The 27,512-nt window shown below is 42.8% G+C and overlaps 2 protein-coding genes and 1 pseudogene across 2 annotated transcripts; 1 reads left to right on the top strand and 2 right to left on the bottom strand.

The window, feature by feature from the left end:
- Positions 1-606: 606 nt before the first annotated feature.
- CCDC184 (coiled-coil domain containing 184) lies at positions 607-2,921 on the bottom strand. Its single transcript, XM_002823152.5, has one exon. It carries the CDS (start codon positions 2,407-2,409, stop codon positions 1,825-1,827), a length of 585 nt encoding a protein of 194 aa, XP_002823198.1. The 5' UTR covers positions 2,410-2,921; the 3' UTR covers positions 607-1,824.
- A 10,515-nt stretch (positions 2,922-13,436) lies between these two features.
- On the bottom strand, positions 13,437-17,357 carry LOC100937938 (protein SET-like). The gene is made up of 2 exons (XM_054528503.2): positions 17,274-17,357; positions 13,437-15,034 (listed from the first exon to the last, which is right to left on the bottom strand). Exons 1-2 carry the CDS (start codon positions 17,355-17,357, stop codon positions 14,096-14,098), a joined length of 1,023 nt encoding a protein of 340 aa, XP_054384478.1. The 3' UTR covers positions 13,437-14,095.
- Positions 17,358-19,255: 1,898 nt separating this feature from the next.
- Positions 19,256-20,526, top strand: LOC100459039 (prohibitin 1-like; annotated as a pseudogene).
- The last annotated feature ends 6,986 nt before the right edge of the window (positions 20,527-27,512 follow it).

The raw sequence follows: 27,512 nt of genomic DNA, 5'->3' as shown, positions 1-27,512 counted from the left end.
CACACACACACACACATGCACATATACACATGGCACCCTAGCTCATTCTGCTCTCAAATTTTGTTCAGGGGCAGCCTCAAGAAATCTCCATTGCTCAAGGGAGTAGACTAGAGCTGTCAGTCAAGCCCTCTGGGGAACACCTTACCCGGGTTCTCCACTAGAGGCCTGAGGCAGTTATTGTGGTTTCCCTTTGTGATGTGTCACTATTTCCAGAGATCCCAGGCAATCCCTCCAGAACAATACCCCCACCCCACTCCCTCCATGGAACAGGTGCAGTACCTGCCATTCCAGGACCCAGATTTGGAAATCATTTCCCAGGGGCCAGATGCTTCACTGAAGAAGAAATCTCCTGCACATTTGGAGTTCTGGCTACTAAAAACTCATGTTAGCATGGGAGTCTCAACACTTACCACCTCCTTCCCCAGGGCAGCTTGAGGTCAAGGTCCAGGACAGAAGGGAAAGCAGGGAGAGTTGGCAATGCCTGTCCCAACCAGGGCAGGGACAGTCAACTCCTTGAACTGGAGGCAAGGAGAGAGGAGGGAAGGCATGGTCCCTGCAGTTCCCACTAAGCCCCACCCTGATATCCCCTTAGTACCAGTCAGCAAGGAGGGGAGATGACGCCTTTTTATTAAGGTTAACACCAAGGAAAGCATTGAGAAGGAATACACAAAGGAGGGGGAGGGCACACAAAGTCACCACTTGAGGAGGTGGGAGGGTGGCACATCAGTAAAAGAACCTCAGGACAGCCACATGCTCCATGCCCTGGTTGGGGAAAGAGGGAGGGAAAAGCACTATGATAGCTTGGAGCTCGTAGAAGGGTCTGAAGCCCCCTGAACCTAACACCAGAGCCACAAGCCCTGCCCCTGAGGGCTCACACACTACTACACAAGTAGACACACATAACACACACAAGACATTATGAAGGCAACACCGAGAGGCAGTGGCCAAGGACATATTGACAGAAAAAGGAACTGAAGTTAAGCAGGTGTAGCCAGGAGAGACAGTTTTTGGCTGCGGCCCCAAGAGTCCCTCAAATGTCCCCTAAATCTGGGCTGCTGCTGAGCACCCCCGAGTCTCTGCCTGTGAACTGGGCTCTTTGTTCTCTAAGCCCCAGTGAGTGGAAAAGCAATCCCAGATGAAGTCAGTGACAAGGCAGGATCCGCTCTGCATGCAAAATCCTAGAGGTCGAGCTATTATGTCTTCATGCACATTCACAGCCAGCTCCTCCCAGCCCAGGGGCCCTTGGAACCCCATTCACCCAGATTCCTAGGGCTGCGGTTCCCTCCTCAAGCTTCCTTTACCAATCAGCAGCCGCAGAGATCTGTGAGGGGGAGAGGCTTCTGCAGAGCACTGAATATCTTGGATTTCAGCAGAAGGGTAAATTTCCTGTCGCCAGAACAAAATACCCCCAATTCCTTAATTTCCAGGTAAATTGTTAGAGATTATTTGCCACGGTCCTAGATAAGTCCTTTTTCAGAATAGAAAAAGCAGAATTTTATTTACACAATTCACGGGTTCTCCTGTTGTCTGGGGAGGGGGAAAGGACAGGACAGGGATGGATGGGAGTCCAGAGGTGGGCGCTTCCTCTCCCGGAGCCTCACCTTTCCGCAGTTCGCTATAATTCGCTTAGTTGGGCAGAAAGAATTCTTGATGCTCCCAAAGTCCTTCACCCTACAAATCCTTCCTCGAGGGAGTCTCTCTCTGCCTGACCCACAAGAGCAGCTGTCCAAGTGAAGCATTCCGCACCGCGCCGTTCAGTCTCCCAGCGTCATGCACTCGGAAACCCAAAGACAGCCCGGGAAGGTAGTGCCCCACGGAGTCCCCTCACAGGGAGGCCTCGCCCTCTAGTTGCAGCAGGGTAATGTCGGGCATGTCGAGGGGCTCCACAAGTGGCCCGTCCCCCGCAAGGAGACCAGCACAGGGGCTCTCGGGGCGCTCACAGTGACTGGTGGGTGTGGCGGGGCTGGGCATCTCCTTCTCTTCTTCCTCGTCCTCCTCGTCCTCGGGATCGCGACCCAGCAAGCCGCTGTCCCCGATCCCAGGCGAAGGAGTATCCGGCTCTTGGGGGTCGCTCGGGAAGCTCCCCTTGCCGCCGACCACGCCCAAGCCGCCCTGGCGGGGCGCAGTGGTCATAATCTGGCACATGGAGACGATGGCTCGCTGGTTGGCGCACACGTCGTCCGAGAGCACCTGGATGTGCGAGGCCTGCTCGTCCAGGGCCCCCCTCATGGCCCTCACGTCCTCAAACAGGGCTTGCAGCTGGGCTTTCAGGTGCTCCATCAGTTCCTTCATGCCGCCGTTGTACTCCCCGGAGATCACGTCCCCCACTGCCGGCACGGTGGACACCTCCAGGGGCGCCGGCATGTCGCCGCCGTCCTTGGTCATGATCTCCAGCAGACCGTCCTCCATTGAGTGGCAGAAGCGGGTGGCGGCGGCTCTGGGTCGCGTCCAGCCCGGCCTCCGGGGTGGGAGGGGGTGGAGGGGGAGAGGTCCCGGGAGGGGCGGGCGGGAGCCGAGGGAAGCCGAGACTCCCGAGACGGGCGGGGAGCCGACGTGAGAGACCAGTCCTGGGCAGAGGGCGCGGGCAGGATCGCGGGAGGCCGAGAAGAGGCGGTGGGACGAGGACCCGGCGAGGGTCCCAGAGCCGGCGTCTCTTGGGCTCGCCCCGGGACGAAAGTGCCCTGCCCTGCCTCGCCTCCGGGATGGCGCCCGTGTCAGTGCCGCCCTCTGGGCGCCACAAGCAGAGAGCGCCTGCCGGTTCCGTGGGTCACAGACGCGCTCGCGGAGGGGTCCAGGTCCAGGCTGAGGCCAGCGGTGCGTCGGACTCGGGACTCCCCCAGGCCATTAACGGGCAGCGCCCGCGAGTGTGGCAGCAGCAGCTGGGGCTGGTCTCCCGGCGGTGCCGCGGATGCTCCTCTGTTTCCAAGGCGACGCACGGCACGTAAATGACGTGTGTCTCCATGGTAACCAGGAAGTGGAGAAGAAAAAGGGAGGATGGCTGGAAGCTGCAGTGGGGCTCTGGAGTCTGGACTAGCGGGGTGGGGGGAGGAGAGGGGACGCTGCAGTGGCTTCGGCCAAGGCTGGAAAGAGCGTGTGGTTGCAATGTTTAATAGGGAAGCATGAGAGAGCCGTCTGCTGCAGAAACCTCCAAGTCCGGGAGAGATCGTCCCTCCCCTAGCCGGGGTATGAGACCCAGCGCCACTGCCCTGGAAGGATTTTTCCAGCCCGCATTCCTTTCTCAGAGGATGGCGCTAAAGTCGAGTCCTGCCTTCCTGTCCTCCAGCTATGCGCAGGAAAGCGGAGAGGGTAGAGAGGCTGATGCTAATCATCCCAGAGTTGGGCTGGGGCACGGTGGCGCTCTGGAGCCGGCCCCACTGGGCCTGGCGGTGCAGAGGCAGGAGGAGGGCACTACGGAGGTTTCTGCAGTAAATCAGCCCTCTCACTATAGAAATCACCGGAGCTGGGGAAGGATGGGACTCCCTCCTTTATGAGACCCTACCGCTCCCACCCAGGTCTCTGGGAGTTTGTCCCGGATGGGGAGGCCAAGTACTTAAGTTTTGAGAATGAAAGCTCCATAAGGGCAGAGATTTTTGTCTCCCCTGCGCTCTCCATCACGGAATCCCCAGCTCCTAAAATAGTGCCTGGCACCTAGTATGTAGATGCTTAATATAGTTATTGAATGAATAACAAAAACCACCAAGTCCCATGCTCTCATCCAGAACTCTCCAAGCCAAACGTAGTGGGTTTTAGGAGACCTGAATTCAGTTTCGTTTCTGCCACTTATTCATTCAGCGACCTTGGCCACGTCATTTTTCTCATCTGTTAGGGAATTGGACTGGATAATCTATAATATTATTTCTAATTCTGAATAACACTCTGCATCATCTCACAGATGAAAAGGTAAACTGTTGACCGTTGTGTGGAGGGGATGGATGGGGGGACTGTGTGTTAGAGTAATTCCCGCTCTCTCTTTCAGTGCCCAAGTTCAGACATACACTGAGTATCCCCAACCTTTGTGACAGGCCCTTTCCCTATTTAAGGAGTGGAGCAGAAAGGGTGGAGGAAGAAGAAAAATTGTCTTTAATATATGTAGATGATTCCAGATTAAGAAGGAATCAGCACCTGGGCAGAGCACACTAATTAATAATGACCCTAGGAAATTAGGGAAGCCAAGTGATCAGAAGCCAAAAATGAAGTTCATAAGAATAAATCTGGGAAAGAGAAACAAACTATATCACTTCAAGATAGAGAAGAACTAGGTAAAGGTGAGTGTTTTGTAGACTGGAGGTTCGGTGACAGCAAATGTGTTACCTTTGGGTTTCCCTGGTTATGTGCTTGGTGATGAAGAGTGAGGCTGGTCCAGGGAAACTTTTCTGACACTAGAGGACTGTTTGGCCTATACCAATCTTACTGCTTTTAAAATAGAAACAAGTGGGGACTATCCTAAATGACCAGCAGCAGAATGTTTAAATAAACTAAGGCAAAATTGCTGATATATAAAGTATTATGCAGCCATTAGAAATTTGATTTCCCAAAACAAATATATGAACAAATTTTAAAAACACAATATTGTATTTTCTTAAACTAATGATTCAATTCTATTTGCTTGCTCATTTCTTCCTTCGTTCTACAGATTTCCAGCACTCTCACCTTGGTTAGGACTCCTACCTCTGCTCTGTACCCCACACGTGGTAATAACAACTTAGATTACTCCTGACAGTCTGGCTCAGGAGAGGACAGAAATGCTTTTCCTTGGTTTCCATAAGCACAGCTGAAGTGGGCTGGTGTTTACAAAGACACCTTATTAAAAACTATAGGAAAACTAGAAATAGAAACAGAACACATGAAAACAGCTGAGCTTACGCAGCATAAGTTTCTGATTATACTACAGCAAGCATGTTCTCAGGGCTTATGGGTCCAACCCTGCTTTCATCCTTCTGAGGAGAGCTCTGCTATAGCCAGAAAAGACTGGCATGGCTTTCAGGCTTTCTGTCTGGGTCTGTTACTTTACATCTCTTGACAAGCACTTCACATGGAAGATTTCATCTTGCCAATTCACCCTTCAGGTATATCCCTACCTTCTACCTACAAAGAGTGACTCTGTCCCAGTGGGGGACCTCTCATCGTTGAAATCCCATAAGCTTACATTAAGCATAGCCCCCATACAGGAGGAGCTATGGTATGTCATCATACAAGGCCTTTTGCCACTATTGTTGAGGATGTGAAGGCTTTCAGCATAAGATTACATCATGCTGTCCAGAGGTGCTGCCCATGAAGTCCACTGAGAGTACAAGGGATCTGAGCCCAGAGGGAGGGGAAATTATTAGAGAAGCACAAAAGGCCATGGGAAACATGTGCAGATATCAAGCAGTTTGGCTGGTCCAGTCAAGTTCCAGGTCAAACATTTGAGAGCCAAGGGTAGGTGGGAACTGGGGGAGTGGACCAGTAGCAGACCAGTAGCAGGATTTGAAAATATAGGAAGGTGGCTGGGCATGGTGGCTCATGCCTGTAATCCCAGCACTGTGGGAGGCTGAGGTGGGCGGATCACTTAAGATTAGTAGTTTGAGACCAGCCTGGTCAACATGGTGAAGCCCTGTCTGTACTAAAAACACAAAAATTAGCTGGGCATGGTGGTGGGCACCTGTAATCCCAGCTACTCCAGAGGCTGAGGCAGGACAGTCACTCAAATCCAGGAGGCAGAGGTTGCAGTGAGCCAAGATTGTGCCACTGCACTCCAGCCTGGGTGACAGAGAAAGACTTAGTCAAAAGAAAGAAAGAAAGAGAGAGAGAGAGAGAGAGGAAGGAAAGAGAGAAAGAAAGAAAGAAAGAAAGGAAAGTGAAGAAAGAAAGAGAAAGAAAGAGAAAGAAAGAAAGAAAAAAGAAAGAAAGAAAAAGAAAAAGAAAGAAAGAAAAGAAAGAAAGAGAAAGGGAAGGGGAAGGGGAAGGAAAAGAAAAGAAAAGAAAAGAAAAAAAGAAAATATAGGAAGGAGACATTGGTGTGTCTGATAGAAAACCAGATCATTTCAGGAACTCTGTGTGAAAATGAGACAAGATAGAAAAGTCTAGTCTCAGGAAAATAAGGAAAACAGAGGCAGAGCCTCAGTCGGCTAGCTGGGTTACAGGCCTGGGCCCTCTGGATCCCAATGCCCTATAGTTAGTTGCATGGGTCCATTTCCAAGCAAAAGGGGGCCAGATGTGTACCCCAGCCATCCTACTAGAATATTCAGAGGAACTGCCACATAATAAGAGAATATAACCCCTGCACAGCTTCTGCTTCTTTCTTTTCTATTATCCCCTGGGAATCACCTTAGCTATTCTCTTCCTTCATCCCACTGTCATCAATCTGTGATAGGGAGAGACCCGCATGCTGTCTACATATAGGTTTCCATCAGGTACACCTAGTTTCAAACATCATATTCTCACTAAAATTGGGATTCGGAAGAGGCTCTGCCATTTTCCTCTGTCTGGTGTCTAGTGTATCTCTAGTTTCTATTTTCTATAGCTGGTGTATTTTTTGCACTATAAATCCGATGATGCTGGCTAGACTCAGGTCTAGAGCAATGATCTAAAACGAGATATAGCTGACTGCTGTACCTTAGGCCCCAAATCCCAGACAGCATCCCCCAAATATAACTTTTATGAAGCTGAGCTGTTTTGTGGCCCCATTGCAGCATGATATCACATTCAAAAGAAACATATCCAATAGCCAAAATAATTAAAAAATAAATTTAGATTTTTATTACAGTCTCTGGGCAAACTCTAAAGGGGTTTACATTCTTAGTGCACAGCGAAACATCTGAAACTTGTCTTCCTTCCTTCTCTGTTTGTTCCACACAGTATGGCATAGCTGTTGCTGCTGGTCTCTCTCCTTTCTCCCCAAACACTCCCACACTTTCTCCCAAGTCTGGCCCTTGCTTTCTCACCCCCTGGCTCTCTTCACTTCTTGGATGTATTCTTTTTCTCTACTCCAAGAAGTTTCCTGTCCTCACGTAAATCAGGCCAAGCTTATTTTAGCTCTTTTGATTCTGTCCCTCATTCCCCCAATCTGCATGAGTACTACGAATCCCAGGTATCAATTACAGGGGTCTTCTCAGAGGATAAAAAAGATGGAGAGGCTGAGAATATTCACATTGTTGTGGGTTTTGCCTGTCACATAGACTAGTTTTTCTCAGCACCAGAGAGTGGTTTACCTGGCATTATAGCCAATCTGCTTTGTTCATCTCCCCGACGTTTGCACAGAGAAATGGACATGGTGGTTTGCAAAGACCCTGGGCCCTTATGAGCCTCTAACTGGAGAGGGGATCTAAATGTCCACACCCTCAAGACTATTTAGCGTCATAGACATGGCCGTGTGGTGAGCCACCTACCCACAGCTCACGTAAGGCCTGAACTACACTTCCAGTTGCTTGCTCTGTGACCTCAAACTATTTTTAGGAGTCTTTAAGGCTACCCCTAACCCCTTATTTCTCTTCCATATTAACTTAACTCAGAGCAAGAATTCTAGGCGACCTTCCAACTTCTCATGCAATATGAATCTCCACTGACAATAACCCCCCATTCCAATTAAACCTGTTTTGCCATTGTCATCCCATCTCCCCTTTCTGCACTGCCCCGTGAAGCAGCTTCTCTTAGATCAACACTTGCAGAGGCTTTTCCCCTCTCAGTGCATATTCAAACATGTATTCAGTGTCACTGTGATGTCACCAGTTCCAACCCAAGTCTCTAGGTAGCTGGCCATGGACACAGAAGCATTCAGAACTCCAGAGCCACTAATGATCCCTGGTGCATGGCCTCAAGCAACTTCCGTCTTTTCCATAAATTATTTTGCCCCCAGAAAGCTGCCATTTTTGCAACAGCTTAGAGCCTGGTTTGGCCCCAAGTCAGGCACTGATAGTGCTGCACCACCTGAAAAACCAATTTCTAGTTCAATGGGGGCAATTTTGTTTGACCAATTGCCTCTCCCAGAGTATCAGTCCAATTTGAAGGAAATCATGTCCAAATATCTATGGTAGGATAGGGACTATGATATGTGTGCCATAAACTTCCCTTCCATTAAAGGTGTTTTTAGGAATTTAATGTCCCTCATAGCTGACTTATGCAAACTTCCAGTCCCTTCCTTTCCTGTCATATCTCGAGGAAGTCTGTGCTGTTGTGTCCTACGCAATTCTACAAAACTTTGTAGGTCTCCCTCTTACAAATACATCTAGTTATACTAAGTCTCTACAAAACTTTGTAGGTCTCCCTCTTACAAATACATCTAGTTATACTAAGTCCATCCCTCTCAGAGGCCCCCCCAGATAGTGTCAAAAGTTATTTCTACCACATTCTCAAGGGCCAGCGAGGCACTATCAGTTACAGTTTAGCAGCCACTGTGAGGGTGCATTCTGTTTCCATTGCCCAGACACAAACGGAGACTATACTAGTATTTGTGATGATACGATGGACAGGGGCCCCAAAATGTAATCCATGTCTTCAAAGTACTGAGAAGTGCTAGATCTTAGGCAAAAGTGAGGAGAAGGACCCTTTCCCCCAACTTTTCCATCTAGAACCCCGAGGCCCCTATTTTAAGAAGTCTTGCATGAAAATAGCTCCATCTTCTATGGTTGACCACTCGTTCACAGTTCATGGGCACCATGCCTGCTCTTTTGTTTGTTTTAAAGCACCAGGATCACTTTCATCCTGGAACTCTAATCCTTTTGCTTTGCTTTATTCTTCTCCATACCAGTTATCAATATCTGTTATCCTGTATTTTTGTTTATTTATCTTATGTATTATTTATTTATCTTTTACTCCCAACTAGGGTGTAAGATCCATTAGGGCAGGGGGTTTGTTTTCTTCACTGCCTTATCTGTAGCACCTAGAATAGTGCCTGGCACATGGCAGATGCTCAATAAACATGTGTTGAATAGATGAATGAATGAAGTCTAAATCCATACCTAGAAAAAGAAACAACTCCATTAAGGACATGTAGTCTGCAAAGCTCCAACTCTGCCTTTTCTTCGAGAACATTTTAGCTTTTTCCGTTTCAACCATTTACTTTGGTAATCTACGGCTTATGGTCACACTATTAAGTGGCCCTATTGGTGGCCTTTCTTGAACAAAGGAATACTTACTTCAGAGACAAATGGAAGTCTCTATTTCTTACAAAATAGAAAAGTGCTTGCAGCTTTGAAATGAGAACTGTCACCACCCCTCTAACCTCCCTTGGGATATTCCACCACTATCCCCATTGAAGTCTCAAAGATACCAGGGCCAAGTTTTGTCAGAACTCAGGGTCAAAGAAATGCATGCTCTCTGCTCCCCTCAGCATTACCTGGGAATGGGATGATATCAAGCCTGTATCTTCATACTGCATGTTAAGGAGAACTCCTGATTTATATTCTTATTCTGGTGGAGACAGCCTCAGAAAAAGTACCCTGTTTCTGGTTGTAAGAATAGTAGCTAACTGAGAAAGGGACATTATGAACATAGAGATTACTATGCTTTAAAGCTAGCGTATGTCTTCTCTTTGTGTTCCTAAACTGGTAGACTATGGTGATTTAGGGTAGTGTTAGCACCGAGTTACACATTTTACTGTAATAAAATTGAGTCATTTTTGTCCCTTGCTGCCTCCTTTCCTTGCTTCTGTTCTCAAACCAAACCAAACCAAACAAAAACTCCCCACATTGATCAAATATATAACAAAAGATATATAAAGATCAGCCTTCCCAGGATAGTAAAAGTAAATTAAAACCAAACAGCAAACATGGATCAGAAAAATAATATTCCAGAAATTGAGGTTAGTCTCTAAACAACCTAAGTGAGACATTTTTAGTAAGGTCTTGTTATTCTCCACAGTGTTGTCTGGGTCTCTAAGATGCAGAAGGGAACAGTATGTGAGGTTTGCTGGTAATTGCCTGGATCAAATGAATTAAACTGGGATAGATTCTCCTCAGAGGATGATCCCGAGTCACATATCCAATCTCTCATTCATCCCAGTTCATCCATCGCCATATCACACACTGGCTTCCAGCTGCTTCTTATACTATTAAAAACCAATTCCCTCTTACCAAAGGCATTAGTAGCTGCTCATTAGAACAATGAGTATCATCCAAGACACCTCCAGGTATATTAAATAATAAACTGCTCACAATTTCACATTATTCACACTGAAATCACTGAGTTTAAATTGCAGGGAGGTCTGTAGGACATAAACTTCTCTGCTTCATACTTGTGGACTTAAACTAGTGTGTTAGGGGAGAGTCTCTTCCTAGAAAGGAGAGATTGTGGAGAAAGATTCTAAGAAATGGAGATAATGTAATTTGAAACTTACTGCTGTAATTTGAGATCTAAGACCTAATGGAAGAAAGCAAATAGTCAACAGATGTGAGAGAAGGAAAAGCTAGAAAGAACTTCTCAAAGGATTTGTAACTCTGAGACAAACTAGCATTATTCCTACTTCCACTGTGAGGTCAAGATGCAGGATAAGGCATTTAGGTTAGATTTCTTAAAGAACTTGAGAGTGATGGATGTGTGAGAGAGGAACGAGCCTGCATTTCCTCTCCAGGAAGCCTTGAAAACCAGAAGACAGTCTTACTTGTCTGAGTTTAGCTTGGGGAAAAACAGATTTACGTATCCCTGAGACCAGCTCTGTGCTATTTCAGCAATTCTACCTCCCACATTTTAACTCCAAACCAAAAGTTGAATGAATCCTGAAATGACTGCATGTTTTTCACAATAGGAAGATTACCACAGTCTCTTAACACCCACAGATGCTTCTCTAATCCATTTCCTTCTCCCTATTTCCCCAAGCAATGCCATACTCAGGCCCTTGCAATCTTCTGCCTGGAAGACTATTCCTCTGTTACATGTGACTAGAGGCTAGCAGATTGGACAGTGCAGCTCTAGGATTTACAATATACACCTGTATCATGTCATAGTCTACTTTCAAATAGTGTAAAAATCTTATAACAATTTACTTTCAGTTTCTCCCTTATGTTTTTTATTGTTTTTGTCATACATATTGCTTCTACGTATGCTAACACCCAACTGGATTTTTATTATTTCTACTTTAAATAGTCATTTTTTTTTTCAAGAGATTGAAAAGTGAGAGGTTGGGTGCAGTGGCTTATGTCTACAATCCCAGCACTTTGGGAGGCCAAGGTGGGAGGATCATTGGAGCCCAGGAGTTCAAGACCAGCCTGGACAACATTGTGAAACCCCGTTCCTACAAAAAAAACACAAAAATTAGCCAGGCACCTGTAGTGCCAGCTACCAAGGAGGCTGAGGGAGGATGATTGTTTGAACCTGGGAGGTCAAGGCTGCAGTGAGCCGTGATCGCACCATTGTACGCCAGCCTGGGTGACAGAGCAAGACTCTGTTTTAAATAAATAAATGGTGAGAAAATGTTTTAACTATTTTACTTATATTTATCACTTTTCACACCCTTTATCTTTTTATATTGATCAAATTTTTGTTATTATTTTTCTTTTGCCTGAAGAACTTCCTTTAACATTTCACCTTTGTTGGTATTAAAAAAGTCTTTATTTCACCTTTATTTTTGAAAGACATTTTTGCGAGGTAGAAAAAATTCTGGCTCAATCTTGTCTTTCACTTTACATAGCTTTTATAAGAAATCTATTGGCATTTTTTTTATTCCTCTACATCAGGGATGGCAAACTTTTCATAAACATCCATATAGTAAATCTTTTAGGCTTTGGAAGCCATATGGTCTCTGTTGCAACTACCAACTCTGCCATTGTAACAGAAACAGCTATAGCAAATACATAAATGAGTGTGTGTGGCTGTGTTCCACTAAAACTTTTTTTTTGCAGAAATAAGAAGTGATCCAGATTTGACCCAGGGGTCATAGTTTACCAACCCCTGCTGTGTATATAACGTGCCTTTTTTTTCTTTTTCTTTCTTTTTTTTTTTTTTTTGAGACGGAGTTTCACTCTTGTTGCCCAGGCTGGAGTGCAATGGCACGATCTCGGCTCATCGCAACCTCTGCCTCCTGAGTTCAAGCAATTCTCCTGCCTCAGTCTCCCGAGTAGCTGGAATTATAGGCATGTGCCACCATGCCCAGCTAATTTTATATTTTTACTAGAGACGGGGTTTCTCCATGTGGGTCAGGCTGGTCTCAAACTCCCGACCTCGGGTGATCTGCCTGCCTCGGCCTCCCAAAGTGCTGGGATTACAGGCATGAGCAACTGCACCTGGCCTATGTATCTTTTTCATCTGGCTGCTTTTAGAATTTTTTTCTTTATCCTTGGTTTGTAGCAACTTGGTTTTGATGTGCATTGGAATGGTTTTCTTTGTTTATTCTGCCTGGATTTTATTGAGCTTTCAAATTTGGAAAAATGTTAGCTTTTATTATTTATTTATTTATTTATTTATTTAAATCTTTATGTTCCTTTATTGGAGCAAGATGCCTGATCGGTATACAGTGATGTATTTACTGAACAGAAATCTGTGCAGAAATTACATACTATCCATCTAGATAGGTCGTTAACACTTTTGCCTGTTGATGGAATAGTTCCATTTATAAAGTTTTATACATCAAAAAGCTTTTTAATTTCACCAGACTGCCCATTAATTCCCCTCTGAAAAAGTAGCATTTAATTTCAGAGACTATATTTTACAGCATTAAAAAGCTTATGCATTAGGGTGCTTCTCTGCACAATGACATTGAGCAGACAGAGCTGAGTCCATTATCCCACCCAGATTCACATAGTCACATTTGAGAGCTTTATAACAGAGAACAGGGACAGTTACTGCTAACCATCACAGACTTCTTACTGAGAGCCTATCTTCTTGGCCACATTTTATATAGCCCATGAAGATATGCCAGCAACTGTCCCGTGTATAACTTGGCATTAGAGCACCAGGTCTGTTGGATGGTGGTGGCAGGCACTATTACTTTATATCCAGGCAAAAGGCCAATTTTAAAAACTGCCACTTGGAGATAAAAATCAAGGGCACAATATACTCAGAAAGTATTGAGCAATCTGGTATCCCAAATGATGTGAATACTTTCAGAAACCAATGGTAAATTGAACCCATGTTTCCCAGCTGTGGAGGTATTAATACATTGATTCAAATCCCTTTAATTAATCCACATAGCCCTGAGGTCATCCTGCAAAGTGCGTATCAAAAAATATGAAGTTAGGGTGACAAAGTTTGACAGTGATGTTATACAAGTCAAACTTGGAAGGTCATAGTAAGCACACCTATGCTGAGAGAAAAGCATCAAATCCTTTGTGTACACATTTAGTTTTATTGTAACAAAGCAACTTGTGCACTTTTAACATTTAAAACTGAGCATCATCTTTCCTTTCCAGTGAAACAAAAAGAAAATTTAAAAATAAACAGGAACAAAATTACAATAGAGAATGTCAATTCCAAATAAGATCCTACAGGTTCTGCTGATTCTCCCATTGAGTGGCAGGGCTCAAGTCATCATTAGGAGAGAATTTATTTTAAAAGTGTCATCTTAAACTGCAAGGATGTCTGTCAAATATCACAATTAAACATGCCAAAGGAGAAGCCATGTTGTCAAAATGCCCACTTAACCCACACAAACATCTCAAACCCACCCTTTGCTGACCTTCTATAATCCCATTTTTTTAAGTTTTTTTTTTCTTTTTTTAAACAAGAGAAAGTAGACAGATGCATGTTGGTAAATGCTAACTGTCCATATTCACATAGAGACACAGGGTACTCTCTGAGCCCAATATACAGAGAAAGGAGGAAAAAAGCTAGAATTCTATGCACTACTACACAGGGGCCTAGCACCCTCCAGCTTCCAGCAGAGCAAAGGGAGCAGGTTTTTCTTTTTTCCCACAGAGCTCGGTGGTGTTGATTCCACAGTTTTTTTTCAGACAGGAAGGGATAAAAATGAACTTCGAGCAGAAAGGGGTAGAGACTCTTTTCCCATTGTATTCTGCTCAGGTATTTCCCCCCAAATAAGTTGAGAACCATGGAGTAGAGAAAAGAGACCTCAAGAACAGAGCGACTGAGCACAAGAGGAAAAAAAAAAAAACAAAAAACTGCAACTTGCTCCCAGGGACTGGAGAAAATTTAAAAAAAGGAAGGTTGGAATCCATCAGTGTTCTATTTAGTCATCTTCTCCATCCTCCTCTCCTTCCTCCCCTTCATCATCATCTTCATCTTCTTCACCTTCATCCTCATCCCCTTCTTCATCAATATCTTCTAATCCTTTCTCCTCTTCATCATCATCATCATCATCTTCTTCTCCTTCTCCTTCTTCATCATCCATATCGGGAACCAAGTAGTACTGTAATGGGTTTGGCCAAATATCATCTTTGATGACCTCTCCTAACTCATCCGCACCTGCATCAGAATGGTCAGTAAACCAGGCAAAGAAGCTCTCTGGTTCCTCATGCTGCCTCTTCCTGCTGGCTTTATTCTGTGTTTGACTTGAACGTTTCATCAAATCCTTTCCAGATTTCCATTTGATTTCGGTGGACTCTGAAGATGGATCACCACTCTCATTCAGATGAAATTCTTTGGAGAGAACTTTATTTTCAAAGTAAGGATTTTCATCAAAATAAAAATCTATTCTGTAACCTGATTTAATATCTTCAAATTCTGTCACTTCAACTCTGGTCAAATAATGCAGTGCCTCTTCATCTTCCTCCCCAAGCAGTGCAGACACTTGTGGATGGCTGACAAATGTTGCTACCCAAAAATTTGGGATTTTGGCAATCAGTTCTGACCTCTTCTGAAAAAATGGTTGGTGGAGTTTGTTGTATTTCTGTTCTACTTTCAAAATCTCTGCACTGGCTTGTTCATTAAGTCTGTCTATTTCATTTTGTACTTCATCAATGTGTTCAATCGCTTCTTGCTGTTCTTTTTCTCCCATCTTCGGCAAGCCTGCAGAGGCCGATGTCTCCTCCGGTCCCAGAGCAGGAGGTGGTCTTGGTTTCTTCTTTTGAGGCGGGAGTGGAGACTGGCGTTTAGGGGCCGTGCTGTTAGGGAAGTCCAAGAACCAGACCACGAGTCTCCTTGCTCGTCCGGAAGCATGCTGAACACTCTATTTATTTATTTTTGAGATGAAGCCTCACTCTCTCTCCCTGGCTGGAGTGCAGTGGCACAATCTTGGCTCACTGCAATCTCCACCTCCAGGTTCAAGCGATTCTCCTGCCTCAGCCTCCCGAGCAGCTAAGATTACAGGCACCCACAACCATGGCCGGCTAATTTTTGTATTTTTAGTGGAGACTGGGTTTCATCATGTTGGCCAGGCCGGTCTCTCAGTCCTGACCTCAAATGATCCACCCATCTCAGCCTCCCAAAGTGCTGGGGTTACAGGCATGAGCCACCGTGCCCAGCCTTAGCCATTATTTAAAAATATACTTTCATTTTTTTTTCTGAGAAGGAGTTTCGGTCTTGTCGCACAGGTTGGAGTGCAGTGGCGCCATCTCAGCTCACTGCAACCTCCGCCTCCCAGGTTCAAGTCATTCTCCTGCCTCAGCCTCTCAAGTAGCTGAGATTACATGCACCCACCACCATGCCTGGCTAATTTTTGCATTTTTAGTAGAGACGGGGTTTCGCCGTGTTGGCCAGGATGGTCTTGAACTCCTGACCTCAGGTGATCCACCCGCCTCGGCCTCCCAAACTGCTAGGATTACAGGCATGAGCCACCATGCCCGGCCATATTTTTAAATATACTTTCTTAGCCCATGGCTCTTCTGAAACGTCAATTGCATTATGTTAAAATACTTGATATGCCACATAGGGCACTTTTGCATTGGTCCTTTCTTTTTCAATCTTTTCTTTTCTCTCTGTTCTTCATTTTGAATAGTTTCTATGTCTTCAAGTTCTCTGATTCTTGTCTTCCATAGTCTATAATTTGCTATAAATTTCTCTGTGAATATTTCAAATGTTATTCATTTAAAAATTTGATAATCCTGGCCTTCATTGTCTAGAAACAGGCATATTTCAAATCATATTTAAATTAATAATTTGCAACAATTTCCTGATGTTTTACAATCCTTTCACACTTGTGGAAATTCTTCTAAATGCATTAAATAATACATTTTTTGTCTGGTTAGATGGGATTCCTAACCGGGCCCACTTTCTGGCACATTTGCTATCAGTTTCTCTGAAAACAAGATCTTGAGAGCAGTGCCAAATCCTGAGCCTGAAGCTTTCCCCACAGTTGACATTTAAACCAACCAACGCAATCCCTATTTTTTGAAACACCTCTATAATGCAGCCTAAAATCTGTCTTTAGTTACTTTGCTGTTTCTTCCATCTCAAGCCAAAAAAATTTAAATAAGAATTCCATTGGCCAGGCGCGGTAGCTCACACCTGTAATCCCAGCACTTTGGGAGGCTGAGGCGGGTGGATCATGAGGTCAGGAGATCCAGACCATCCTGGCTAACACGGTGAAACCCCGTCTCTACTAAAAAATACAAAAAATTAGCCGGGAGTGGTGGCAGGTGTCTGTAGTCCCAGCTACTTGGGAGGCTGAGGCAGGAGAATGGCGTGAACCCAGCAGGCGGAGCTTGCAGTGAGCTGAGATCGCACCACTGCACTCCAGCCTGGGCGACAGAGCAAGACCTCATCTCAAAAAAAAAAAAAAAAAAAAAGAAAGAAAAAAAGAAAAAGAAAAAAAAAAGAATTCCATCAAAATACAAAAGAAATGATTTGCCTTCCTAAAATATTTCCAGAAGTAACTTTTTGTTTTCTGAATCTTGAACTTCATTTCCAATGAATAGTTGAAAATCTGGATGCTCAGAGGTGGTTGCATTTTAGATTAAGGCCTTAATTTTATTAAGCAGAGAAAACACAAGTTCTTGAGCCTTCTTGGGTCTTCCCCTTCAGTCAAAATGCCATCAAACCTCTGATGGAATTCTGTAATGTGTGTCCCCATTTCTTTTCCAAATAAGTATCTTGGTGTTTTTGTTGTTGGGTTTTTGTTTTGTTTTGTTTTGTTTTGTTTTGGAGATGGAGTCTCATTCTGTTGCCCAGGCTGGAGTACAGTGGCATGATCTCAGCTCACTGCAACCTCTGCCACCCAGGTTCATGTGATTTTCCTGCCTCAGCCTCTGAGTAGGTGGGACTGCAGGCACACCATGCCCGGTTAATTATTTGTATTTTTAGTAGAGATGGGGTTTCATCATGTTGGCCAGGCTGGTCTTGAACTCCTGACCTCAGGTGATCTGCCTGCCTTGGCCTCCCAAAGTGCTGGGATTACCAGCGTGAACCACCGCGCCAGGCCAAGTATCTTATAAATGCTATCTTGCTCTCAAATGCACATTCATGCTCACATGTAGTCCATATATAAGTCTGTAGAATGCTCTTTTTATATACAGAGTCCTTTTGTCCAACTGTGAAAAATGTTCTGCTCGCATTTCCCTTGATAGAAGTGCGAAAATATTTCAAGGTCTTTTGTCTGTAACTTGAAAGTCTTCCTCATAGATCATGATATCCCATATTTTCCAAGCATCTGGCACCTGTAATTCTCAGGATTAAGGTACGATCTATATATTCAGCATCAGGGTGCCATATGACATCAGCTTCACAGACGTTGTCTGTGAGGAGTCATCTTGCTTGGTCCACTGAAGAACAGTCTTTTGTATTTTCCCGCTCAGAGATTCATTCACAGATCCAAGTTGTTTAGCGTGTCCGTAGTCTTCAGCGAGATTACTGGCATCTTCAGAACACTTGTAGCTTGCAGTTTTATTTAAACACTAGATGTTTAACTTATTTGATTTCACATTTTTATTGCTTCTTACACTAAACTTGCTTTATCTTATAAAATACATAAAATAGTTTTATAATACCACTATTAGAAGTAACAATAAAATTATAGAATGAAGCTTAAGAGTTCTTTGTAGTTTGTTTTATTTCTAGAATATATTTCACTAAGGAAAGACAAAGACGTGTTTAAAAGTCATTTGAAATAAATCTTTCTTTTTGGTTATGTTACCAACCTCATAAACACTTAGCTTTATTTATTTCACTTGTTTCAATTTTAGGGATTGTTCTTTTTTCTCTTTTTGGTTTAACTTAATTTTTGAATATATTAAATGAGTACATGATTCTAAAGTCGAAACTACATAAAAAGGTATACTCAGCCGTATCTCCCTTCCATTTCTTTTTCTTTTTTTTTTTTTTTTTTTTTTGTGACGGAGTCTCATTTGGTTGCCCAGGCTAGAGTGCAGTGGTGCGATCTCAGCTCACTGCAACCTCTGCCTCCCAGGTTCAAGTGATTCTCCTGCCTCAGCCTCCTGAGTAGCTGGGATTACAGGCGCGCAACAACATGTTCAGCTAATTTTGTATTTTTGGTAAGGATGGGATTTCACCATGTTGGCCAGGCTGGTCTCGAACTCCTGACTTCAGGTGATCTGCCCACCTCGACCTCCCAAAGTGCTGAGATTACAGGCGTGAGCCATCGTGCTGGCTTCTCCCTTCCATTTCCATCCATTTTCCTTCCTTACTCTGTGTAGATAACCATTTTTATTACTTTTATATTTACTAGTCTTTTATTGCTTTTATCTTTCCAATGCTTCATTTTGCACAAAAGTAGCTTCTCATAAAATATTGTGGCTATCATTCTAGAGCAACACATACAGATATTCCTCATGTTTATGGGTTTACAGTACTCCACTATATACTACAGTTTATTTAACCACTCAACTGTTCCCCTATTGATGGATATTTGGGGAGTTTCTAGACTTTTGTCATTCAAAATACCACAGTGAATACTAGCCTTGTGTATATATTATTATTATTATTATTATTTTTCTTTTTGAGATGGAGTCTCACTCTGACACCCAGGCTGGAGTGCAGTGGCGCGATCTCGGCTCACTGCAGGCTCCTCCTCCCGGGTTCACGCCATTCTGCCTCAGCCTCTCCGAGTAGCTGGGACTTACAGGCGCCTGCCACCACGCCCAGCTAGCCCAGCTAATTTTTTGTATTTTTAGTAGAGATGGGGTTTCACCGTGGTCTCGATCTCCTGACCTCCTGATCCACCCGCCTTGGCCTCCCAAAGTGCTGGGATTACAAGCGTAAGCCACTGCGCCAGGCCATGTATATATTATTTCAAATTTGTACAGAAGTACTTTTAGTGTAGAGTCCCCAAAAATATCATTGCTGGGTTAAAGGACAAATTAATCCATTTGTAATTTTGCTAGATTGTACTAAATTCCCTTCCTTAAGGACTGTATCACTCTATACTTCTACCAGTAGCATATCACTGTGCCTCTTTTCCCTAGAGCTTTAGCAACAAAGTGTACTCTCAAACTTTTGAATTTTTGTCAATACAATAAGAAATGCTGTTTCAATGTAGTGTAATTTGCCTTTCTTTTTTGAGTGAGTTGTGCATGTTTTACTATTTTAAGGGCCACTTGCATGAATTGTTTCTATGTGTTCATGTCTTGTGGTCATTTTTCTACTGGATCTGTGTCTTTTTATTTCTCAGAGCTCCTGTATATTAGGGAGATTACTTTTTATTCTGTTGTAAAAATTGCAATTCTTTTGTCCAGTGACTCATTTGTCTTTGGCTTTGCTTATGGTATTTGGGCCATACATTTAAAAAATAATAATATGTAATAGAATTGGATGGCTGGGGAATTCATGTGTAGATTAGAGTGGAAGCAGGTATGAGAGGGTCCAGCAGAAGAAAACATGGCAGCCAAAGTGTTTGAGTTCATCGGCAAGTTTGGCCTGGCCTTAGCTATTACAGGAGGCGTGGTGAACTCTGCCTTATATAATGTGTATGCTGGGCGGCAGAGCTGTCATCTTTGACAGATTCCGTGGAGTACAAGACATTGTGGTGGGGGAAGGGACTCACTTTCTCATCCCATGGGTACAGAAACCAATTATCTTTGACTGCCATTCTCCACCACGTAATGTACCAGTCATCACTGGTAGCAAAGATTTACAGAATGTCGACATCAAACTGCGCATCATCTTCCGGCCCATCGTTAGCCAGCTTTCTGGCATCTTCAGCATCGGAGAGGACTATGATGAGCATGTGCTGACGTCCATCACCACCAAGATCCTCAAGTCAGTGGTGGCTAGCTTCGATGCTGGAGAAGTAATCACCCAGAGTTGGTCTCCAGGCAGGTGAGCAACGACCTTACAAAGCGAGCAGCCACCTTTGGGCTCATCCTGGACGACGTGTCCTTGACACATCTGACCTTCGGGAAGGAATTCACAGAAGCGTTAGAAGCCAAACAGGTGGCTCAGCAGGAAGCAGAGAGGGCCAGATTTGTGAAGGAAAAGGCTGAGCAGCACAAAAAGGCAGCCATCATCTCTGCTGAGGGCGACTCCAGGGCAGCCGAGCTCATTGCCAACTCACTGGCCACCGCAGGAGACGGCCTGAGCTGCACAAGCTGGAAGCTGCAGAGGACATCGCGTAATAGCTCTCACGCTCTCGGAACATGATCTACCTGCTGGCGGGGCAGACCGTGCTCCTCCAGCTGCTCCAGTGAGGGCCTGCCCACTCTGCCTGGGCCTCCGAGGGCCAATTGAGCCACAGCCCCGATGATTCTTAACACCGCCGCCCACCCCCCTCCACCCCAGAAATCACTGTGAAATTTCATGATTAGCTTGAAGTGAAGGAAATAAAGGCAAAATAACTTAAATATATATATGTGTGTATATATGTATATATACACACATATATGTGTGTATATATGTGTATATGCACACATATATGTGTGTATATATGTGTATATGCACACATATATGTGTGTATATATGTGTATATGCACACATATGTGTGTATATATGTGTGTATATATGTGTATACACACACATATGTGTATATATATGTGTGTATACACACACACATATGTGTATATATATGTGTATACACACACATATATGTGTATATATGTGTATATATGTGTATATACACACACATAGATGTGTATATATATGTGTATATACACACACATAGATGTGTATATATATGTGTATATACACACACATAGATGTGTATATATATGTGTGTATATACACACATAGATGTGTATATATATGTGTGTATATATACACATAGATGTATATATATGTGTATATATACATATGTGTATATATATGTGTATATATGTATATATATGTGTGTGTGTATATATATATGTAATAGAATTGACTAGTCTTTTATTGATTCTGGGTTTTGAGACATAGGAATGCTTTGCCCGCTATTCCCACGAGTGCATGGGTTGATTACACAGAAATCTACACATGTCTTCTTCTAAAGTTGTAGAGTTTCCATGTAGTCATGTTTAGCTAACCAAGCCACGTGGAGTTTTCCTTGGATGTGCAGTATAAGCTATGGATCCAATGTTACCTTTTTCCACATGGTACCCAGTTGTCTCAACAGCATATATTTTTAAAGTCCATTTTTCACATTGTTTTATAATGTCTAACATATATTAAATTTTTATATGTACTTGGATTGATGCCTAGACTTTCTACTATGTTCTGTTAGTGTGTCTATCTATATGCACCAATTTTATACTAGTATGATTATGAAGGTTTTGTAATATCTTAAATGTCTGATAAGACTGGCCCCTCCTCACTGCTCTTCTTTTCAGGACTTTCTTGGATATTCTTGTTTATTTCTTCCATATGAACTTAAGAATCAATTTGTATAACTAAAAAACAAAGTGAAACAAAAAAATCCTTGGCTTTTTTATTGGAATAATGTTAAATTTACAAATTCACTTAGAATGTCTTTCATTTTTTTCAGATCTATTTTATGTCTCTGAAGCTATTATATTAATAGTTTTCCTCATAGGCTTTACATATTTCTTTTACCTTTATACCTAGGAGTTTTGTAATTATGGTCACTATTACCAATTGGCTCTTGATTCCATATTATTTTCTAACTGGTTCATCCTTGTATCTTATGTATGAAGCCTGTTGACTTCTGTATATTGCTGTTATATTCTGCCACCATATAGATTCATCTTTTTGTTTGTGTAATTTATTCATTGATTTGCTTTTGTTATCTAGATATACCTATATCATCAACAGTTTTCACACATCCAATAGGTTTCTTTTGTAAAAATGCATTGGCAAATACCTCTAACATCATGTTAATATTACAGTAATGGTGTGTATCCTTGTCTTGTTTCAGACATTAACAGGAATGCCTCCAGTGTTTTCCTATGAAAATAGTAACATAATAAACAAGATGCTTTACGATGTTAAGAAAATTATCTCCCATTTTTCTTTTGTAACTTACTTTTATAGGAAATGCAACTTTAATTTTTTCAAATGCTTTTTCAGCACCTAGGAAGATAATTACAGGACTTTCCTTCTTAGATATAATCATATTAATTATATTAATGAATTTCCTAACATTGGACCATCTTTACATTCCCAAAAGAGTTTCTACTTAGTCATGACATAATGCACTGTCTGATTCAATTTGCTCTTTTTTTTTAGCATTTCTGCCTATGATATTCATAAATGATATTGGTTTGTAATTATCTATTTTGTATAATCTTTATTAGGTTTTGGTTTCAATGTTATATTTATGTCATTAAAAATTTTTGAATTGGGATAAGAGGTCTTCAAAGAATATCATTTTAAACCATCTTGGATACTTTTAGAAAGAGATAGATACATAGGCCGGGCATGGTGGCTCATGCCTGTAATCCCAGCACTTTGGGAGGCTGAGGTGGGTGGATCACCTGAGGTCAGGAGTTTGAGACCAGCCTGGCCAACATGGCAAAACCCTGTCTCTACTAAAAATACAAACATTAGCTGGGCGAGGTGGCATGCCCCTGCAATCCCAGCTACTAGGGAGGTAGAGGGAGGAGAATCGCTTGAACCCGGGAGGCGGAGTTTGCAGTGAACTGAGATGGCGCCACTGCACTCCAGCCTGGGCAACAGAGCAAGACTCCATCTCAAGAAAAAAAAAAAGACAGAAAGAAAGATATATACACAGAGTCTCTCTCTCTCTGTCGCCCAGGCTGAAGCGCAGTGGCACCATCTCAGCTCACTACAAACTCCGCCTCCTGAGTACAAGCGATTCTCCTGCCTCAGCCTCCTGAGTAGCTGGGATTACAGGCACTCATCACCACGCCCGGCTAATTTTTGTATTTTCAGTAGAGGCAGAGTTTCACCTCATTGGCCAGGCTGGTCTCGAACTCCTGACCTCAAATGATCCACCCACCTCGGCCTCACAATGTGGTGGGATTACAGGTGTGAGCCACTGCGCCCAGCCTAGGAGTCATTCTTGACCACAATACCCCTCTCCAACTTGTAACCAATCACCAAGTTCTATCAGTCCTAACACTAAAATATTTCAAATTCACCCCCTTCTCTCCCTTTCTATGGCCACCACTCAAATCTAAGCCTGCTTGACCTTTTGTCCAGATCACTTAGGCTGCTGTTTTCTCTATTTTAATCCTTGCCATGGCTCCACTATAATCCATTCTTCTTTAAAAAGTCAAAGTGGTCCTTTAAAAACACACATGGGGTCATGTCACTTGAATAAAACCTGTTGATAGGCTTCTTGTTCTTTTGGGATACAGTTCAGAATCCTTAACATGTCCCCCAAGACCACAACTGATCTGGAGCCTCCCTACCTTTCCAGCTTCTTGTCTCCTTCTCATTCTCGCCTCTTCCTTGTCTTCCAGGTTCCTAAGCTCTTTCCTCCTCAGGGTCTTTGAACACCCTGACCCTGCTCCATTGGCTGGGAGGCCCACTCCCCACACCTCCATACCTTTGACCTGGTTGTTTCCACCCATCTTCCAGGTCCATGCTCAGGGAAGCTTTTCTTGACCTCCCAGCCTGAATTAGGTCCTCTACTGAATCGTCCTATTACCCTCTCTACTATTTCTCTTTGTTTATTTGGGCACTATAACAAAAGTGCTGTAAACTGGGTGCCTTGTAAACAATAGAAGTTTATTTCTCACAGCTCTGGAGGCTGAGAAGTCCAAGAAATCCCGGATGTTGGTGTCTGGTGAGGCCCCACTTGCTCATACATAGCACTTTCCTACTGTGTCCTCATATGGTGGAAGGAGCAAAGGTACCTCTTTTAGAAGGGCACTAGTCTCATCACGAGGGCTGTGCCCCTATGACCTAATAACCTCCTTCATGAAGGCCCCAGCTCTTAATACTATCACCTTGGGGGGTTAGGATTTCAACATATAAACTTTGAGATGACATAAATAGTCAGTCCATTGCACTTTTCCTTTACAGAAGTCATCACTATTGTGACTATTTAGGCATACAGGTGACTATCTAATATTTTTTTCTCACATCAAACTAATTTTCCTGGTGATCAGGACCATATTTCTCTTGATCTTAGCTGGCTGGATCTTTATTTTCTATCACAACAAACAGCACAGTGACAGAATTTAATAAGTATTTGTTGAATTAATGGATGAATGAATCAATCAACCAATTAATGATATAATCAAAGACTCAATGAATGAACCAAGAACGAATCATTCAACTTTGGGCAAGAAGCAAGAAGGAGCAAATGCTCTACTTGCCCTCCAGGGGGAGACACACTCCCATTAGAACTAGCATAGGCCCAGGTGAGCAGAAAATTCTGACATCAATTGTAATTTGCTTCTCAAATGGATTCAGAGAACCAGATCTTTTTTCTTTTCCTTTCTTTTCTCTTTGTCTTGCTCGTAGAACTCTCCAGATTAATCTGGACCACCCAATTGTACCAAGCAAGTAGTCATTTCCTCTGTAATTTCCCCTGGACGACGTTAACTCTCCTGCCAGTTTGTCCCCTTCAGTCTTGATTTGCTAGGTAATTTAGCTATAAATGCCTAAATTCTTGGAAAAAATAGTATCATGTATATATAATTTCAGTATTATCATTAAAACTGTTATTTGTATTTTTACTGTACTTTTTTTTCAAAATCCTTCAGGAAATTTCTCTCTATGAAGACTGAAAATGTTTTATAATTGCTCTGATAGTGGAAAGTATTGGTAGACTATATGACCAAAAATAATAACAAAATATTTATTAAAAGCTAATTTTTAAACAATAGATAATTCATAAAATTTCCCAAGCCCTGGGGAAAGTTAAAAGGAAAAAAAAAAAAAGAGTAGAGTTTGGCTATTGAACGCATGTCTGCCTCTGAGCAGTTTCTGAAAGAAGTCCTTGTTTAATCCTGATGGCATGTCTTGGGAGAGTATCCCTGCTGCACATTAATACTGTTCTTTTCTTTGCTGAATTACTTTCTCTAGTACAAGGTTTAAGCATATGAAAGGTTTCATGAGACTTACATTATGTTTCCTCTGAACTTTCTTTTTCTTTGCTCTAGTTCCAAAGCTTCCATTTCAGTTTTTCTATGTCAGGCACTAGGATGTAGAGGCACTCCACTATTCCCATTTTTGGGAGATCTGTTCACTTTAGTTCAATTCCATTGTATTTATTAAATAACTATTGTGTGTTTAGAACTGTGCAATGACAAAAGAGATTAGTATAAGAAATCCAAATCTCTGCTCTTTTAGAGGTGCCACAATGTAACTGGGAGGATGAGATATTTGGTAACATCCTTGAACAAATATAAAATCATATAAAGATGACATGTCAACATTCATGTAGTTTACAAAACCACTTTTCACAAATGTGGTCTAGGTTTTATTAAATTAACTTTGGAGTAGGTGTTAATATTCTCATCCCATTGTACAACTGAGACTCAGGTAAAGTATTACTTACTTTAGTAAGTAATTTTACTTTTACTTATAAAAGTACTTACTTTTACAAGTAAAGTAACTAGAGCTACTATCAGAACTGGAATCTTGGTCTTTATGAAGTTTGCATAATATTACATTATTTCTAAATATGAGGAATGTGTTATAAGTGATAGTCCTAAAAATTGAACAAATTCAAAGTAAAGTAAAATATTCCATTATTGAGAGAAAGCTATTTTTTCCCAACTAGCCAACTAGTCTGACACTTGGATCTTATTTTTTTACCCTATTCTGTAAACACTGACTGATTTCCTCTCTTTCCTTTACTCTTAGGGTATCTCAAACTCCCTTTTCTTTTTCTTTGGTGATGGAGAACTTATTTGAAAGGAGTCCCTTCTTCTTACTTAACTTGCTTTTTTCTAGGAAGGATGTCAGGGAAACGTTGCTGTCAACATTAGCCAGGCAGCCCCTGATGGAGAAGGATGAGGCCTTTAAGACAGGGGAGTATTTGATAATTTCTGGCCAGAGATTTTAAAAGCTGTTGTGAAATGCTTCATGTTACCACTTAGAAGCTTGCAATGCAGAATTCCTCTCCCCCAGCACACTGTCACTCTGAAAGATCCACTCAAAATCAGGAAAGGGTATGGAGCTAGCCAAGTGAATAAAGGAGTTTTTTACTCCAATTAGGAGTTGCTCAAAAGCCTGTGGCCATTCAGTACTGGCAAGACTCAAAGGGCAAGACACCCAGGTCTGTAACCTGGGATACCCCGTACCCACAGAGTCTGGATACTAATACTGCTGAACAGTGATAGCAGCAATCATTATAGGCAAAACATCATTATCAAATTTCCAGATCAAGTTTATGCCAAGGTCTGAAAATAGGAACATTAGTCATACTGTTGATCAACATCATCTAATGAGCACTTCTTGAGAGCAGAACTGGAATCAGGAGGGAAGGGAAGAAAAAAACCCAGTGACCTAAAAGTCTTATGGGAGACACAGCACACTAAAACACAAAATTCATGGAATCACTTGTAATCAAAACGTCAAGAACAGAAATAACCAACTAAAATATGCAGAGATGGAATCTGAATAGTGAATGCAAGATACATGGGATGTGATCAAAATACAAGTTTATTTTTTGTCTTTTTCCACTTTAAAAATATTTTTTTCTGGCCGGGAATGGTGGCTCATGCCTGTAACCTTAGCACTTTGGGAGGCCAAGGCGTGGATCACTTGAGGTCAAGAGTTCGAGACCAGCCTGGCCAACATGGTGAAACCCTGTCTCTACTAAAAATACAAAAAAATTAGCTGGGCGTGGTGGTGGGCACCTGTAATCCCAGCTTCTCAGGAGGCAGAGGCTCGAGAATTGCTTGAACCTGAGAGGCAGAGGTTGCAGTGAGCCAAGATGGCACCAGTGCACTCCAGCCTAGGTGACAGAGCCAGACTCCATCTCAAACAAACAAACAAACATTTTTTATTGGAGGATAATAATCTTCTCCTGCTCCTGAATAGAAAATTGGGAAGATTCCCTGACTTTTTGGTTCACTCTTTGATAATTGGCAATCCTTTAAGTAACAGTCACTTTAAACCAAAAAGTCTTGGCTGTGCGTGGTGGCTCACGCCTGTAATCCCAGCACTTTGGGAGGCCAAGGTGGGCAGATCATGAGGTCAAGAGATCGAGACCATCCAGGCCAACATGGTGAAACCTCTTCTCTACTAAAAGTACAAAAATTAGGCAGTCGTGGTGGTGCCTGCCTGTAATCCCAGCTACTCGGGAGGCTTAGGCAGGGGAATCACTTGAACCTGGGAAGCGGAGGTTGCAGTGAGCCGAGATCATGCCACTGCACTCTAGCCTGGCAACAGAGCCATACTTCGTC

Source organism: Pongo abelii, chromosome 10 (assembly GCF_028885655.2).
Source record: "Pongo abelii isolate AG06213 chromosome 10, NHGRI_mPonAbe1-v2.0_pri, whole genome shotgun sequence".
NCBI lineage: Eukaryota > Metazoa > Chordata > Mammalia > Primates > Hominidae > Pongo > Pongo abelii.
Note: the sequence above shows the minus strand (reverse complement) of the source record. Positions and strands in the feature narration are given on the sequence as shown.